Source organism: Aulonocara sp. 'chitande type north' Nkhata Bay, linkage group LG10 (genome assembly GCF_057382095.1).
Source record: "Aulonocara sp. 'chitande type north' Nkhata Bay isolate Kocher_YH1m ecotype deep benthic linkage group LG10, A_spYH_male_GT1.1, whole genome shotgun sequence".
Classification (NCBI taxonomy): Eukaryota; Metazoa; Chordata; class Actinopteri; order Cichliformes; family Cichlidae; genus Aulonocara; species Aulonocara sp. 'chitande type north' Nkhata Bay.
The window spans coordinates 19,421,244-19,439,370 of NC_141353.1; the positions used below are offsets into that span (position 1 = coordinate 19,421,244).

The window sequence follows — 18,127 nt, forward strand, 5'->3', positions numbered from 1 at the left end:
GTGGTCAAAATAACATATGCACGCCAGTTACGGGCAACTACGACCAACTTGTGAGATGTTTACTATAACACTGTTGCCTGCTGAAAGGGCAATGCCCCTACAATCCTACTTATATATTTACCCTTTCCTAATCATAGTGGATGCTTATGTTCACAATATTCCTGTCACATGGACACATTAGAGTTCTACTATGTGTAAAAATAGACTAAAATAGACACCTTTCTTGAAAAGGCTTGATGGAAGAGGGGTATGCTAGGAAGCATATTACTTGGATGTTCTGGCCTTGCTCCCGCAGCCAGTATGAATTTAAATTCATACTTTCAATACATTCATCTTTCATTTACAATTTATGTTCGCAGAAGGTTTTCAAATAACCTCTCTGCACACTTTCTACTCAAATCCAGACAGGATCCATAACAGAGCCAAGTACCACCAAGCATTCAAAAGTTAATAATAAGCAGAGGGCCTGTGTGGAATAAGTGCAATTATTTCATAGAAAACAAAACTGACGTCTGTATGGATAAAAAGTTAAGCCAAGGACTGAGTTGTGTATTTGGTACAGACCGGTAATGAAACAAAAGTCCTATAAACAGGAGCTAAACACAAAACAAAAGACTCAAACAATTTGATTTTAAACATATTTTAATTATTACTATAGTCATAGACCATTGTTGAACAGAGGTACAGGTATTGGTATTGCAATGGACTGTAATACAGTGGGTCAGCTGTGAGAGCACTTTGGTAAACCACGTGTCCGTGCGCTGGAGAGCACAAGTTCATACTGATCTGGTCAATATGGCAGCACATTACCGCATATGTGCAATGATGAGAATAAATACAGAGAGTCTGACTGGTGTGACGACTGCAAGGAGATCATCTGCAAAAAACAAACAAACAAAAAAACCTAACACTTCTGTGTATTTCTCTCACTCATCTGTCTTCTCATCTCTTATCTCACATCAGTTTAAGGGAAACCATATTACTGGCTGCTTTTCTGAAGAAAAGAAGTGACATCATTCCCAGTAGGAGGCAAAGTTGATGATCTCTTCTTCATATCCACTACCGATCCATCCAACTCACCCATGCTTAACGCTTCACATCAACCTGATGATCTCCTCTAGTTTATTATTTTTTTCTTCGCTGACTGACTGATACGCATGTACGACTGATTTTGTTGTATTTTTTTGTATTATTATTGTACAATTCTCATAGACTGACTACTAGTAAAGAAATATACTGTATTGTGAACTATCAAAATAAATAAAATTGTTATTTACACAACATATAAACAATACTTCATCACTAAACTGTTTCTTTTATAAGAATAGGCTACTGTATGTCTGTCATGCTTTCATCTGAAGAAATGAAGCCATGAATGAGGTTGTACAGAGCTGAAATAAATTCTCCTCCACCCTTTTTCGCTGTACTGCTGGTTCTCTGGCATCCATACTGTCATTCTCTCGATCATGTCTCACTGCACCTAGACTGCAGTGCAAATGTGCAAATAGGCACCTCTTGTGAACTGTTAACTGTGCGCCTTCTCCATCTGAAAACGTGTCTGTGTAACCATATACTTGAGCTGCACCAACCATAGCTTGAACATGTTGATGAAACATGTGTCTAGTGTTCATAAAATATAAAAAGAATTAGCGTGATGATCACTGTGAAAATGTGTGGCTTGAGGACAAATGGGTTCAGATGTCGAGTTTGCTACACAAGCACCAGGATGCTGCTGAGTTTTGTGTATCAAGATGTCGTGAACCGAGCAAGTAACAAAACCAGAAGGAGCAGTCAAATGCACCATTGTCGTCTTAGAATAGCAGTCTGTGTAAAATGTAAACTGTATGACTGCGATCCAACGTTACGGGGGAAGGCAGCGCCGAAACTGTGTTGAGCACAGCGTCACAGCACAATTTCATCTTTTTTTTTTTCATCAAAGCCATTTTTAAAACACATTTTGCAACTGAAAAAAACCATAAAATCCTTCCCCAACGTGTTTTAGCTCGCTTTCCAACATTGTGTTTTCATCACGTCTGCTGTCACCTACTTAAACGTTTCTGCACTCTACTTCTAAGCACTTTGCCATTATTTTAAATCCACCAAGCTCTAAGGAGAAGTCAATAAAAACATTGTTTTTTTTTCTATGAAAAAGAGAAATACATATCAAAAAATGCTGTGAATTAAAGTATGAATAAATAAGGTTCAATAAAACATGAACATTGGTCCATATTCTCATATTGCCTTGTAGAGCTGTTCCGCCTTGAGGAAGTTTCCATGTCGAGCCCGGATCATCACTGAAGGGTAAAGCCCTTTCTTGCTCCTTGAGCTCTACAACATGTGCTCAGATGAGAAAATGTTAAAAAGAAATCAACAAAAGTCTTTCACCTCACTCTGGCTTTTCCCTCTTCCTCTCGATCCCTGTTTCTTGTTGCCTCTTGAATCTTTCTCCCAACCTCTCTAACGTCTTCTTATCCACCCCTTGGTCCATCTTTCCTCCAGGTTCGGAAAGTTGGATTCAGGGAAGTGTGAAGTTCTCTGTTGATATTTTTATTTCTTTTTTTCCAGAGATACTGGGAGAAAGGGGTTGACACCTCGTCCTCCTCCTCCTCCACATGCAGAGGGAGGAGCTGGATGAGGATTTTCCCTCGCCGCCTCCTCCTTTGCACACCTTCCTCCTCTTCCTCCCCCTACTCCCCTTCGCCTGCTCTCTAGAAGGGCGAGCTGGGGGAGCAGGCGGTGCTGGCTGAGCTGATGGAGATGTCATCAGAGTCGGATGGGAGTCTGGGGTCTGGGGAGGGGTCAGAGCAAGTGTCAGGGGTCAGAGAGGGAGGGGCCGTGGGCAGGCCAGGGAGGCAACTGGGGGGCTCCGCCCGTAGTGTTTTTGTTGTTGTTGTTACTGAATTCACAGTTGGCATCATCTGCAGCGGCAGCGGTTTCACATCCGGGTGGCATCCTCGTCCGAGAACCTGCCTCTCCTTATCAAGAGGGGTGGCCTGAAAAAGAGAGGAGAAGGAGGAAAAGGTAAGGATCAGATCTGTCTGCTGCACAGTCAATTATCCAGGAAGGAGGAGCAGAAGAACTTTGCACATGTTCATTAAGTTACTAATGAATATTTAATTGGACAGTAACAAGGAAGTGAAAAACCATGGACACTGACAATTGTTTCTTCTTTTCTGAAATGTTATGTTTATCTGAGGAACAGTCTATCTAATTTTCCACAATAAATCTCTTGGATAAAGGCAGGTTCAACATTCTTGTTTAATTTTTCAGGCACAGTAAATATTATAAAGAGGAGATTCTGGATATCACTTTTTAATCACAACACAAATCAGAAACATCTGCACAAGTTCGGGTCCATCATGTTCAGGACTTCTAATCAGTCAAACTAAACTCTGTCGTGCTGGAAAACTGGGAATCTCAACCCAAATAATTCATAAATTAAGTCACTGTTAATTTTTTCCAGCCTATTTTTAATTCCTCTAGTCAGTGTCCATATTACTTTAAGTTCTGTGACCTTTATAACAATGCACTTTGTGGTCCTCCTAAATCAGGGGACACAGTCACACAAGAGGAGTCAGGTAATGTGAGCTCAGTAACGAGCCCTGGTGTTTGAGGAGGTAACCAGGTGAGGGAGCATCACATCAGACAAAAACATCACAGCAAATCACTCAGACAAGCAACACCGCAGGGTTATTTCTTTAGAAAGGGTTCATTCACAAATGAACTGTGCAAACGAGATGTGCAGGAGAATCATCAGCAAGGGTGATTCTAATTGGGCACGTCGTTACTCACACACACTAAAGAAAAGCAGGGGACACCGATAAAAAGGTGACACAACACAGAGGACAAGGCTTTAACCGGTGACGCACAATAACGATGCAGGTAATGCAGGAATGAAATCTGTGTTTACAGCGAGGGATGAAAGGAGAGAAGGCAAAAAGCCGAGCACAGAAAGTACAACATGAGGCTGTCAAAGCAGCACAGCAGCAGCCAGTCAGCGGGGCAGCACGCAAAGGAGGGGGAGACATCAATTTTAGAGACACTGTTTTGGTCTGTTTTGATTTCTCGCTGATTTGTGACCCAGTCGTGTCTCTATGGAAACCTGGCGTACCTTATCCAGTACATGGCCGGGTGCTGGTAGAAATCCAACGACCCAGATCTCTGCATAGAAAAGCTGTCATCCAACTGAACAACAAAAGAGAAATCGGCACAATCAATCTAAACGCCACGTGAAAAACTTGCTGATTTCTCTACAAACTGATGCAACTCAGTGTAACAGCTACATCTTTAGATGGTTGCTAATGGTTACTTACAGAAATGACTGACACTCCAGCAGTGGTGTCAGTGCCTTTTGGGCTGGTGTTGAAGTGCTTCTTTATCTTTCCTGCTACCGACAGCTGGTGTTCATTCTCGCACAGACCCTCGTCCTGGATTAGACAAATGAGGAGAAAGGAAGTAAATTCAGTGTTTTGGTGAAAACAAAGGAAATGAACAGATTTACTGACACTGTACTTACAGTGACCCAGGGGTGCTCCAGCACCTGGAGGGCAGTGTATCTCTTATCGACCTCCACCTCCAGCATGGATCGAATCAGCTCCTACACCCCCCCAAAAGTAAAAAGCAGTTAGTTTTTTACTCTGGATTTTCTATAACATGTAGATCCATCCACACCAATCAGACATACAGCAGATATTTACCATAGCGGTCTCTGACACATTGTCCCAGTAGGGCAGAGGAAATTCTAGCTGACCCATTAGTATCTGATCAAAAAGCACTTCTTGATCGTCACTGCTCCTGCAAAAAAAAAAGTTCACATGAATGGGTGCATCAACCAAATATTAATTAGCGAGTCAACAAATAAAGGTGCAATACTACTGCTGACCAGTAGAGGGTCCTGCATAACACACTTTCAAGAAAGGCGCTAAAGCAGAGGGAGAAATGTAGGGTAGGGCTTGCTGTTAACTTACCCCCGAAAGGGTGGGAAACCACACAGGAGGATATAGGTGATGACTCCAGCTGCCCAGATGTCAACCTTAAGACCATACCTGAAAAAAAAAGAGAGGTTAAATCAAAGCAAACATAGAGAAAACGTGCAGAGCATGACCTTTAAGGCAAATATCTACTACTGTAAATGGATTAAGACACGACAGATATGTTGGCCGTCATAGTGATCATACTTTGATCTTAAAGGTGCCTGCTAAATGCAGCTGCAGCTCTCACCCTGTTTCTGCAATGATTTCAGGTGCTACATATGTTGGGGTCCCGCAGACAGTGTAGAGGGGTCCGTCCACCACGGTCGCCAAACCAAAGTCTCCCAGTTTGAGGCTCTTGCTGCCATCTGCATGTTCGTACACCTAAACACACAGGAATGCAAAAATGTTTTTAAAAAAAGAAGCAGGATCATAATGTACAGCATTATTATGAGGGCAACAAACAACAAACAAACTTAAAACACATTATGTGATGGGGGTTGCTATTAATAATTTCACCACTCAGTGTGTTGTTTAACAGCTCACAGCTGTAGCTACTCTATCTGCCCTACGCCTACAGACACAGACGAAGCGAGCGACCAGCTTTTTAACGCAGCAAAGCATTTATGTGGCCAAAAATAAAACTAATGTTAGTGTTGCTGGGTGTCTGCTACATGGATGGGGTAATCTGCATGTCATTACCTTCAAACAGTTACATGAATAGAAGGCCACTGTTTTTTTTTAACCATTCAAGGCTTTCTTATTTCGTTGGAGAGAAAAAGCAAAACAGGAAATCGGCTGACTAGGTTTAAATGTGGCCACTAAAAAGCTGAATTCTGAAGTCTGACTCCTGCCCAGACAATCTCAAGTAGGGGGGCAAAGAGCGGTATTTGAAGTTAAGCAAGGACGATGGGGAGTTTGACAGAAGGGAGAAGGAGGGAAGGAAAGAACAAACGAGGGAGGCTGGAGAAGGAGCGTGCAGAAGGTGTGAGGGCAGCAGGGATGAGTCATCTCTCTGCTCTGGGAGGGCCCCGTAGTGAGTGATATTACTTCACTGATCATTCAGAAAGGCGGCGGGAAAGGAGAGGAGGTGCACCAGTGCCGCACCAAGTTACATGTATGCAATCTGCGTGACGTCCACTCACCAGCAGGTTTTCTGGTTTGATGTCTCTGTGGACAATGTTGAGGCTGTGAAGGTATTTGATGGCGCTGGCCAGATTGTGGAGCATGCCGCTGGCGTCTCTCTCTGTGTATCTATTGGCAGAGGTGATGGCATCGAACAGATCTCCCCCCTGTGGACAAGACATGATGGACGGGTCAGTATTAGGAGATGTCACAAGAGTTTGGTTGGTGTTTTTTGCACCAGCAGAACAGATTCACTTGCAAATTTTCACAGCTGCTTGCCTTTTTTTTTTCTGAAAAGAGGCTAAAAACTTCATTTAACCACAAGACTTTTTTGTCTGCTCAGCAGCAGCAAGGAGGTGGGGGTAAATCCTAATTCTTCACCTTGCTTGAAAGACGACCCCCCCGCGTTAATATTTCTTTTCATTTTTGTCATTTTTTAGGCTTTTCTCAGTGTCTTTTCTCTGATTTTTCATCCTGTCCGAATCTCCCTCTCATTCCCTCTGCGTTTCTCTCATTGAGTGGACTAAGTGGAACAGAGGCTTAAAATAGTGCTGAATCTCCCTCTATCCTCGAACAGCACAGCACACTGTAAGGCTTTGACCTGCTCGTTGGCAGCTGTTTCAATATGAGAGTTGTCAAATGCCAGCTCAGGCTTTAGCTAATACATTTCACTTATTTTTCTCTGCCTCCGCTATCGGAGGCCCAAAAGTACACGAACATGAATATACTGCTGTAAATTTGGGGGCATTCTGCAAAGTTTTGGGATGTGGCTGCTGAAGTTAGTCAATGAGAAATTAAGCCAAAAGATGGGATTTACATCAGTCCTTTGTAAATCCTCTCCTCACTCTTTTTTATGGGTATCATTTCCGCTTGTAAAAACAGGAATGAGCCTTCCCTGGAATTGCAACACAATTTTGTCTGATCACATTATTGCCTCATTATTGCTTTTCCACAGTTTAAACTAAAGGACTTGAACTGAGCAGGACCAAGCAAAAGAACACTCATTTTCTCTCTCTTTCGTTCTCTGCGCCTATCCTCTACTTTCAATTCATCTATCTCTCTCTTTCTCTCGGCCCCTGTTATTTTAGCAGCGACTCTTTTCACCCCATTCATCCACAGCCTCCTCTTGATCCTCCTACTTTGGACATGCTCACAAGTACACACACTTCTTCCACAAATTGCCTCTCATCTATATTCTGTAGTACTCCACATCACAGCACGAACAGATGGATCACATTCCTGGCTCCTGAATTATGCACAAACATTTCTTGACTCAGAGAGCGAGAGAGAATGAAGAACGCGAGCGCACGAGCACTCGGGGCCACTGGCGGATTCACTCTAGTCCCGAATTGTGTGACTGGTTGGAAAAATTCATCAGTTGCTTCACAGGCTGAATGCCGCTCCTCTGTCTCTGTCACTATTACTGCCTCCCTGCTCCTCTAAGTCGTAGATTTGAGATAATGATGATCACCCTTGTATTGTAAGAGAATACACCCATCCGTTATCTCAGCTTGGCAAAATGTCCCTGCTCGTTCCTAACTGGAGCAGATGGTGCACAAACTCATAAAGTAACAGTGTACAAACATGGCCACACACCTTGACCAACTCCATGACCAGGTAGAGCTCGTTGTAAGTGTCAAACTCCTCGATGAGTAAGACGATATTTGGATGTTTGACCCGGCGAAGTATGGCCACCTCGTTCTGGATCATGTGCTCCTGGTAAAAAGAAGTTCAGGTGTTCAGCCAAGTGGAAGACATTCAGTAAAGGAATCATTTAGAAGACATTTAGAAGATTTTTATTTTATGTATGTCACACCAGCCTCTCTACAGCAACTCAGTAGCACCTTGGAGTACATTTCTACAACCTTCCAATAAAGGTTGCACATTAACCCGAAGATATCAGCGGGTCTTTAAGCAAAATAGGGATATTACTCTAAAAATGCAAAATATTCTTTTCTGGGTGGAAAAAAAATGAGCTATCAAAACTGAATTTCAATTCAATTCAGTTTTTTCAAATGATGCCAAATCACAACAATAGTTAAAGGCCCTTTTAACTGTAAGGTAAAGACTCCACAACAGTCCAAAGAAAATAGAGAAAACGCCAACAATCACATGACCTCCTTTGAGCAAACGTGTTGGTGACAGTGGGAAGGAAAAACTCCCTTTTAACAGGAAGAAAGTTCCAGGCTCAAGAAGGGCGGCCATCTGCCTCACCCGGATGGGGTGAAAGGAGGAAGAATTTATCCTCTGAAGTTAGGATTATGTGGAGCTTTAGCCTTCTTGACGTGTCAGTACAATTTTTGCCTTTTTTGGGTCGTATTCGGTGGATGTTTGTTTACCTTGCCTCTGCATTTGCCCTTGTTGATGATCTTCAGAGCGTACTCTCGTCCTGTGGAGTGCTCCGTGCATTCCCGGACGACTGCAAAATTCCCATCTCCTAACATTCGCCCCACCTTGTAACGGTCTGATATGTAGGACGGCACAGCTGGAACCTCATTGACTAGAACTTCAGCTGCAGAGAAGAAGCACTGGTTTTTAGAGGGAACATAAACTGGTTTACACAGTTTAGCACCATAGAATATACACAGATATATGCTGAGGAAGCTATGATGTCTGATTATCAACTGTTGTCTAACCAGTCTCTTCAAGACATAAAGGTAGATTTAAAAACCTTCACAATTAAACAAACTGTAATATGATTGCAGACTTGAAATGTAAAAATAAGCAAATAGCAGAAACCTTTTAAATCTAAAAGATTCATATTTTTACAGCCAGTGAGGTCTGCAATTACATCACACAGAAGACTTTTTTGTTTATAAATCAAGATGCAAATAGGCATGATTTATCAATGCTCAGCTAAGTGTTAATGAGTCTCATGAATCTGTTTAAAAGATCTATAAGGGGGAAAAAAAGGTCCTCTGGATACTTTTAAAAAAAATAAATAAAATCAAAGATGAAAATGTCACATATGAGACCAAAAATCCTCCAGCCTTTCAAAGCAGTGTCACAGAGAGGTGAGTAAGACAGCATAAGAGCGGAAAGTTGCCGTAAGCATCGTGTACTAATCATGCTATGCAGGCAAGGGACGCGTCAAAGGTCACGCGCATGATTCAGACATGCATGATATTTGCAAGCACAAAGCAAGCTTTTTTTCCTCACCTTCAGGAACAAGTCCATCACCATCTTCCACTGGGCTCGAACCTTTAGTGGAAGACAGAGAGGTGGAAGAACCCTGGGACCCCTGCAGAGAAAGGAACAGGGTAGAGAGCAGGATGGAAAGGGGTTTATTACTAATCTGCGGCATTACCCAAAATAGTTTGCAATCCATAATCACGATTAAAAAAACCCAGACAAACACAATCACAGTCCCTTCTGCTACAGTCCTAGCCTAAACAAATATGTATGTTCAAAAATAGACAAAGGAACACTGTGTAACCCGCCTTATCCTCACAACAGCCCTACTGCTGTGGCTGTGTTTGCGCATCTTTCTGATGTAATGCCCTGTGCTGTGTCTATACTGTGCTCATGAAAAAAAAAATCTGAAAACGAGTCCGAACAGACTTACTTGATCTGCATATAAGCCAGCAACCCCCCTATGTGTGTCTATATCATAGAGATGATTGCATCCAAATAAGCTCCTTTCCATTCACCTCACAACTGGAAGTAATTCTTCCCTGTTTTCTCACTCCTTACGATTACCTTTAATAAATCATAAAAACATGGGCTCCGGTGACACTAAATAAAGGCAGATGCCTTTCATCTGGATAGTAAGTGGGGGGTCATTAAATTGAAAGAGAGAGGATGAGAAGAGGCGTCTGCATCTATCTATCTAAAGACAAAAACTCATTATGCCCTCCACCTTGTAACCTTCTGTCTGGTTGTCATGGAAGCAACAAGGATGGAGAGTATCTAGTCGGGACTGTAAATGGGAATCTACCCCTCTTGTATTTCTGTGTCTGTTCCACTCCTGTGCACCTTTCTCTTCTCCTCGCTGCCAAACTCTGTTGTTTTGCTTCAGTCTTTTACTGCACTAGAAGACTTTCATCCTGTTTCGTTTGGAAGGTGGCGTTTTTCACGTGTTCGGTGGATTTTACCACCTTCTTTACTCTTTACTAATCTCTCCTCTGCTCAAATCCGTTCTCGTGGCTTACAGTCAGTCTTCGGGGTTGGGGCGTTTCCAGTGCTTGAATAAATCCACTAGCTGCAGCTGGAAGACGCAGGCTGGCCAGTGATGGCAACACGCACCATTGCAGTTCCTCTAAAATATAAGTGGAGCAACGTTGCCACTGTGCATTATTAACAAGTGCAGTTTGCTCTGTAGATGGTCTGTGTCTGTGAGCGTCATGCATGACTCAACTACATAATTATGGACGACCTCTCCAGGACATGACACATTTTTCCCATTACATGTGTAGCCAGATGTATTTTGCTGCTTTCCGTTGTATAACAATCGCTCATCAATAATCCCTTTCACCGTGATAGACTGCTGCCTGCTAAGCTTCACATTTGCTCTTTCAAGTCACTGAGCTGGATCTGCTGTCTGTGATTTTGTTTGATAATTAATATTGGACTTGGACCCTATTGTTCAAACACAGTGACTTCTGGCTCCAAAAATTGACAACATGACAATATCCTTAAAATCAAAACTGAGTCTTAAAGATATGTTTAAACTCTGTGGGTGATGTCACGGCGTTTAATTCCATCTTTTACATACAGTCTGTGATTAAAAGCTCAGAAAAGAACATTTGTGTGTGATCTTGAATGTCTTTTTTTTAAGTGAAAGAGAAATGTCCTAAGCATTTGTAAATCCCGGGGAGCTTGCTGTCCTGGCAGACTGGGATAAAAGCCATGCCTGTAATGACTTGGATCTGAAAACTATTTGCAGAGCTGATCTGCCCTGTATCTCTGCCATAGTAGCTGTCTGCTCTTTTACTCATCTCAGCTGCTGTGACCTGAAAACCACGTAGGTAAATGTAGCTGTGAGTCAGGCTCAGTTTGGTTTATGTAATGTTGTTGTTGGCTGGGCACTCATCCCGGAACAAGAAAACCCACTTAATACCCATAAAGCCAATGACCCTCCTGTGCTTTATCTCAAAAAACATCCTTATTCTGTTCTTTTATTTTCTCATCCTAACTCGGATATTTACCTCTCTTGTGCTCTTATCGCACATCCAGTGCTGTCCTCAGCTCGCTTTCTCATTTTGAACTCCTTTCTCTCTCTCTCTCTCTCTCTCTCTCGCTTCCTGCCACTGAGGGAAACAAAATACTGTTGCTATGGAAACTGCTCACAGACAGGAGAACAGCAGCTTCCAGTGTAGAGACGGTAGCCTATATATGGGCACTTCCTGTCTGCGGGCTGAGAGATAGGTTCAGCCTTCTATGAAATTTGAGTCTCTCGTTTCTGTGTGGAAAACGATGAGACAGATGGGGTGACAGACAGAGTGGGAAACACAGAGAAAGACGGAGAGAGGGAGAGAGGGAGAGAGGTGGAGTGATGAAGCAGCAGAGAAATGTATGGAGTCTGGTCTGGCTGATATTGATCATGAGATTTGGCAGGAACTGTCTTGTTATTGTTAGACACTCCAGCTTTCTCCCTGTTGCACAATACACTATTCCTAGCTCTACATCTCTACACCTTTTCTGTAACTATGACTCACAACGACACTGACAAACCTTTTACATCATGACTGGAGCCACTGCTCTTCAGACCTGCGAGGGCAACACTCAGCAACTGCATACTGATCAGCTCATAAATAGGAATTAAACAGGATGTCCACAGTTGACCTTAAATGTGGAGCATCATCTCAGAAGTAGGTTTGCAGCAGAAAGAAAGAATCATTCATTCCGTGGCTGGAAAGGAAATCTGTCAACTGTAGAGCCGAGCATTAAAAATGCACCACACATTTACATAACCAACTTAAGCGTAATGCCAGCTTTGTCCTTCATGCCTCTGTTTGAATCTGATTACAGCACACATAGCGAGGCTTTCTTGGTCTCTGCCCCTCAGGCTGCCAGAGCCAGACCTCTTATTTTTGCTTTCCCTGTCAGGCAATATCCAGCAGAAGCAAGATTTATTAGTGTTTACTTTGGTGGTAAAAATCTAATAAGATTTGATGCTAATGGGACTTTTTTCCTTCTTGTTGTTCCTCAAGAACACAGGGTACGGGAGACGGACAGAAAACATAATCTACTTGACTTTCATGAAAAGATCAAAACCATTTGGGGGATTCTGTCTTTCTGCTCTGCCAGTTGGACACAGTGAAGGTTCCTAATCACAATCCGTATGGACTCCAATCCCAGGAAATCACAGAAACGTGATTAAATACTTCAGGGAAAATTAAAGAAGGGAAGAAGGGGAGATTTAGGCTGCCCCGCCCATATATATATGAAATTGAGAGTAAAAGCAGTGAGCAATGAAAGATAACTGCTCCTCTGAGACTGTTTGTGTTGTAATAGCTGTTCTGCTCTGATGAATGCCCACAGCAGGCAGGTTTAACAAAGGAGAAGCACTGATAAATGTGCTACAGAAGAAAATCGCCATCCCCACGGCTGTACTGATGGAACATGAGGAACATGAGTGACGGTGTCGAGTTAAGAGAATAAAGACCACGAAATGAAAATGAAATGACAATGAATTTAATGAGGACGTCAACAAATGAAAATGAACACATTTAGCAAACAAAAACAAAAATGAGCCAAAAAGAGAGAGCAGCATCGCACGATGGAACCACGACAACATGTCGATAATTGACATGTTTACAAAAATCCGCATTAATGGAAAGAGCCAAAATTATCATCAAGCCTTTTTAGATGCGAGTGCTATTTGAATCATTAGTGAGTAATTTGGATAACTGATGTTTTTCTGTGGTTGTTGTTTTTGTGCGTGTGACAAACAAACAAAAGACAAAAAATGATTCTTGAAAAAAAGGCAAAAAACACTCTTCCGGGTCAGTCCACCGTGTGATGCGGCCGGTCTCTTTGACAGTCACAGAAACAAGCCAACTAATGACATCAAACACAACACATAATAAGAAATATATTACAACCAAAAATAACAAATACAATCTTCAGCAACAATACACTCGTGGGAATGAGATGAGACATTTATAAGAAGTTCACGATGCGCACTTTCTGCTTCAGTCGGCACTCTTCCTTTCACACATACTCGCACACAAATAATTTCAAAATGAATCACCCGACACATAACATGAACGCTGAGAATGAGAGACGGAGCATGCAATTCAACAGATTACGGATGTGAATGGATGAACGGTGAGAGGAGGATGAAGGTGATACTACAGATAACAATTAGCACTCTGTTTCTCTTAGACTCCTAAATGCATCACAGCTGCTGCGACACAGACCTTCTGTTAGTGTCGCCTTCGATCTGTCACTCTCTCCTCTTAATGCATTGTCTTTTTTTGTATGTTTATTTGTTTTCACACCAAATGGAGCAGACAGACTGCGAAGAGCGCTGACCTCGGTGGCACATTGAATTATGCCTCAGAGCTGATATTGACAGAAAACACTGTTTTGGGTGCGTGCCTGTGTGGAATAATGTGTCTATAGATCTTATATGAAAATAAAACTAATACGGAAATTTAGGATGCTCTCAGTGCTTTCACTGAGGCAAGCGGCCTTGAAAAGCTCATAAGAAGTGCAAAGTGGAAGGGCGGGGGGACGGCGGGCAGGGGGACGATTTTGTGAATGTAGACCAGACTTTCATGCGTCGCTTGACAATTAGTAAAAATGGATCACAGAGAGCATCAAATTTGCAAAATGTGTGAGTGTGCATGAAGCTGCTGTGCACAAATTTTCTGTACAAAAGTGTTCCACTGAAGTGTGCACGAACATGAAAGTTACTGTGCATGCACCTTCTTCTGAAGACGTGTGCATGCAATGGTGCAATGCTATGTTTGTAGTCTCTGCTTGGGGAAATAGGTTGTGATGGTCCTAGATGTGCTAGCAACCTACTTCAAGCAGCAAAGTGCCTCTAAGTGTTTAAATGCATGGTCCAGCGAGGTGAACTGTTAAATACAGCACTCGCAGTAGGTCACTGAGCTCCTGTGGCTGCTTAGGAAATAGATTTTTCATTCTTTTATTTGTTATATTTAACTTGCATTTTACCACCTAAACCTCATATCTGTGTTATTTTAGCCACTCTAAGCCTCAGATTGCTCTTCAGGGTTGGTAATGTTACTTGCTAGTTTTAAAGGGGTGCAGAGTTGTAATTATTCGTGCGGGTTTACACGCAAATCACAAAGAAGGAGAGGAGGAAATGTGCAAATTAGGGTCTTGGACTTATTGCCTCCTTCTCAAAGAAGATTAAATAACATCTATAAGAGAGATGATGGAATATAATTTCTCCCCATGAGGTTAATACCCTTTGATATGGGGAGGCGAGAGGGAGGGGGTGGGTGTGAGAATGACTGGGAAACGACTGTAAAAGAGAAATTAGAAGGTGTCGGGGAGGGAAGGGACAGGGACAGGGAGGAAATCTGTAACAGGGTAGATAGAAGAAGTAAGAAGTGGAGAGGAGAATTACATCGTAACATGGCTGAAGAGCGTGGAGCTGCAGAGTGGAAGGAAGAGATAATGGCCTGTGAGGCTTCTTCCCCTCCTTACAGCAGTCAAGCCATCGCGGGCTTGCTGCAGAGGCTGGAATAATCCCTCTTTGAGAAACAGACACTCAACTGGAATGTAACTGCTGCAACAGTGAGCTCTGAAATGGGCTAGAAAAGAAGGTTTAAGGAGGTTACGAAAACCAAAGGATAGGTGGTGTGTTTGCGTTTATAGCACTGGATTTTCATATTGTGGAAGAGGCAGAAAGTGGGCAGGGTCATTTTCTACAATGACTGCCCCACATTTATTTAACCAGAGCAAAGAACATAGAAAGGGAGGTAGAGCTTATAAATGTGCGCACGAGCCAGAACATTTCCTCTCAACACTGTAAACTATAATGACCCAGTTCCATAATTCAGATGAATGTGGAAGCCCTGTTATAGCTACAGCTCATAGCTGATCTGTTATCCTGGGTTACCTTCAGATTGCGTCAATATAACTTCTCACTGATGGATTCAGACTCTCTGCCATTCATCTATGTTTCCCGATTCACGGAAAATAGCACAGGAAAACCCAAGGAATGGACTCTTTAACCTACGCTGACTGAGGATACGGTCATGCATGAACACACACACGCACACACACGCACACACATACTTATATAAAAGGTAATGACCCCCTCTGCTTTCCTCCCATAAAATCCGCCTGTGTAAATAAATAGTTGCAACATACATCATAGCTGCATCCCTGCAGTCAGGCAGAACGTGCAGTGAGTTTCAATCAGTGTGCATTAGAAACACACGAAACCTGCGAGTAGAAGCCTATGTGGATACACATGTATCTGTATTTCGGTATTCTAGAGGCTGAGGTGAACTGAGCTAGCGAGTGTTTGTTTAGGAGGGAGAAGACACTAAAACAGCAGTCGGCTTAAGCGCAAATTTAAGAGATGCTGTCAGAAAGCTGAGTGATTGGGATTGGAGCTGTTCTTAAAAGCTCACCCACATCACTGTCAAAGACTGGATTAACAAATACTTTGATATAAGCATCTACACACACGCGCGCGCACAGTGTACACGAAGTCGAGATATTTAATTCGAAGTTTTCCCTTTGAGTTGCATGCTCCTGCTCTGCACAGCAGTAATTTTATTTGTTAGCTACAGAAAACAGACTGCTATTAAGGTACTTTAACAGGCATACATGACAAAAAAGGGCTTAAATAATCAAATAGACTAGTATAAAATGTATTTCTACATCATTTACACAACTCGACATGTACAAAATAATGTGACTTGATTAAAAAAACAAAAGAAATTCTATATCAGAAGTGTGTACTGATTGCATCTTTTTGCTGAAAGATGGTCAAATGCAATGCAATGCCCAGCAGGTGAAGAAGGATGCAATCCAATTTCTGGAAATTAAAAACACACTGCAGACTGGGGCAGACTGCCAATCAGCCAGTCTCATCTTTATATCAGATACTGCACAATTTACCGACTAGCAGATCAGGTGATCTCAACAGGTCGGTGTTAACGTTATTCAGTGCTGAGCCACCAAAGGCAGACAGAGTTCTTTATGAGGGACAGAATATGTGCTATAATATCCAAATGAAATGAACATTTGCCTTGCTGGAAGCCCAGAGCAGCACTGGGTGAGGTCTGAAATACTAAAGATGCTGGGAAGTTGTGCTTTCTTCATAATCTAGTGATTCTAAGATGTAGTCGGCCTATGCTCAGTCCCGGCTTTGTCCATTTCCTGAGAAAATAGAATAATTGTGTTATAAGTTTTGTGATTTGGAGTCACTAAATGCTACGGGCTGACTCTTAGTGCGTGCTTTGCGAGCGTGCTCGTGTATTCCCATTCTTACCCTGCGTCGGCTAAGGCTGCCTGGACTGGTTGGGGAGGGGCTGGGAGATTTTCCCGAATGAGGAGTTGACAGCTGACTGGCCGGCGTCCCGTTCACTGGAGGGAGAAAAGAAAGGAGAGAAAAAACGGAGCAGGATGGATGAGAGTGGAGCGACCACTTTAAAAAACAAACAAACAAAAAAAAACACATAAATATTGTAATAGATGACTCCTTAAATGAAAATGCCTATTTTTTTAGAACAGCTATATTAGTGTCTAGCAACAGCCTACACTTCCGCCCTCAGCATCTCTCCATTAACATGAATGAGGCAGAGGAAGAGGAGAGCAAGGGAGAGAGTGAGGGAGAAAGATAAAGAAGAGCACCGAAGTCCACACTAGTTTTTTTTCTTTTTTCAGTCTAACAAAACAAACCCAGCAACAGCATCTCATTAAACAAGAACATACATTAATCAACCTCGCACACCAATCCTGTGTGCAGTTTGGCAGGGGGAGGAAAAGAAAAATCCAGGAGCATCATTAACCGGCAAAAAACCCACCAGCCTGTATTTCATCTTACTGAAAACATGACTTATTGTTTCTTGGCAACAAGAGGCTGCTTGGAGAATACAAAAACGGTCAGAGACGCAACTGAGTTCAGCTGAAGGCATATGTCATCTTCCTGAAGAGATTCAGAGCAGAATTCAGAAAACACTACAAGACTTAATACAAACACCCCTTTTTTAAAAATGCGGTTTAATTTCCTTTCTATGGCTGCCAGCACTGAGCTCTGTTTATATTGGCATTGAGATATAAAGAGCTCCAGCATGTAAAGAGTTCCTTTTATTTGTAACGTTCACCTAAATACAATTTCAGCCCAGCTCACAAGTCTGTGTATTTCCTGCTGAGATCAAAGAACTTTCTGAATTATTCAAGACAAAGGAGGAAAGCACAAAAGAGACTAAGATATAACATCTGCCGCTGTATCACACGTATCATCGCCATCATCATCATCATCATTATCATCATTAAAACATAAAAAAATAAAGAAACCCTTCTCCTAAAGCTCTTCATTGATGAAATTCAACATCACGGCGTTACGCACACAGGCAGACACTCCTCCTGGTTACACAACAAAAGCATTAACATTTTAACGGCAGCTCTCACTGACCTCTTACCAGAAAAATCCCTACACGACACTTTACAAAGTCAGCAGCTTGGCATGTGTTGCGGTGACACGGCGGACACAATCAGAGGTGTCCAAAAATGATCCGATCCAGGGACAATTAAAGTTTTACGTTACCCGGGGAAATGGTATTATAAAAGCTGCATGCATTACAGGGGTTTATTTTCTGGATGGGATGGTTTCCTACCTTCCACTTCCAGCATGATGAAAAGCACAGTGATAATCCAAAATGGGATAAAGAGAGGAGGAGGAAGAACAGCACCTTTGTACTCGCTCCGTCCGAGTGTGATAATAAACTGTGGTGAATGGGAGAGACGGAGCAGGGCTGTAGTGTACTACACAGAGAGGCGGAGAGGCTGCTTGCGCAAACTCTGACGCGCACCAGTGAGCAGAGACAGAGAGAGAGAGAGAGAGAGAGAGAGAGAGAGAGAGAGAGGAGGGGGGT

At 42.5% G+C, this 18,127-nt stretch overlaps 1 protein-coding gene across 5 annotated transcripts in view; it reads right to left on the bottom strand.

Annotated features, from left to right (window-relative positions):
• Window positions 1–624: 624 nt before the first annotated feature.
• Window positions 625–18,127, bottom strand: part of dclk1a (doublecortin-like kinase 1a) — a 54,600-nt gene continuing 37,097 nt past the window's right edge. For 4 of the 5 annotated variants that reach the window (XM_086308892.1, XM_086308893.1, XM_086308891.1 and 1 more), the window contains 12 exons: window positions 16,522–16,616; window positions 9,255–9,336; window positions 8,435–8,607; window positions 7,692–7,811; window positions 6,116–6,262; window positions 5,221–5,354; window positions 4,968–5,045; window positions 4,698–4,794; window positions 4,517–4,597; window positions 4,314–4,427; window positions 4,112–4,185; window positions 2,791–2,993 (listed from right to left, as the gene is read on the bottom strand). In XM_086308892.1, the coding sequence (XP_086165018.1) occupies window positions 2,936–2,993; window positions 4,112–4,185; window positions 4,314–4,427; window positions 4,517–4,597; window positions 4,698–4,794; window positions 4,968–5,045; window positions 5,221–5,354; window positions 6,116–6,262; window positions 7,692–7,811; window positions 8,435–8,607; window positions 9,255–9,336; window positions 16,522–16,616 (1,253 nt within the window). In that variant the 3' untranslated portion in view covers window positions 2,791–2,935. Of the gene's footprint in view, window positions 2,994–4,111; window positions 4,186–4,313; window positions 4,428–4,516; window positions 4,598–4,697; window positions 4,795–4,967; window positions 5,046–5,220; window positions 5,355–6,115; window positions 6,263–7,691; window positions 7,812–8,434; window positions 8,608–9,254; window positions 9,337–16,521; window positions 16,617–18,127 lie in introns of all 5 variants that reach the window. The other variant, XM_086308895.1, reaches the window with a different exon arrangement.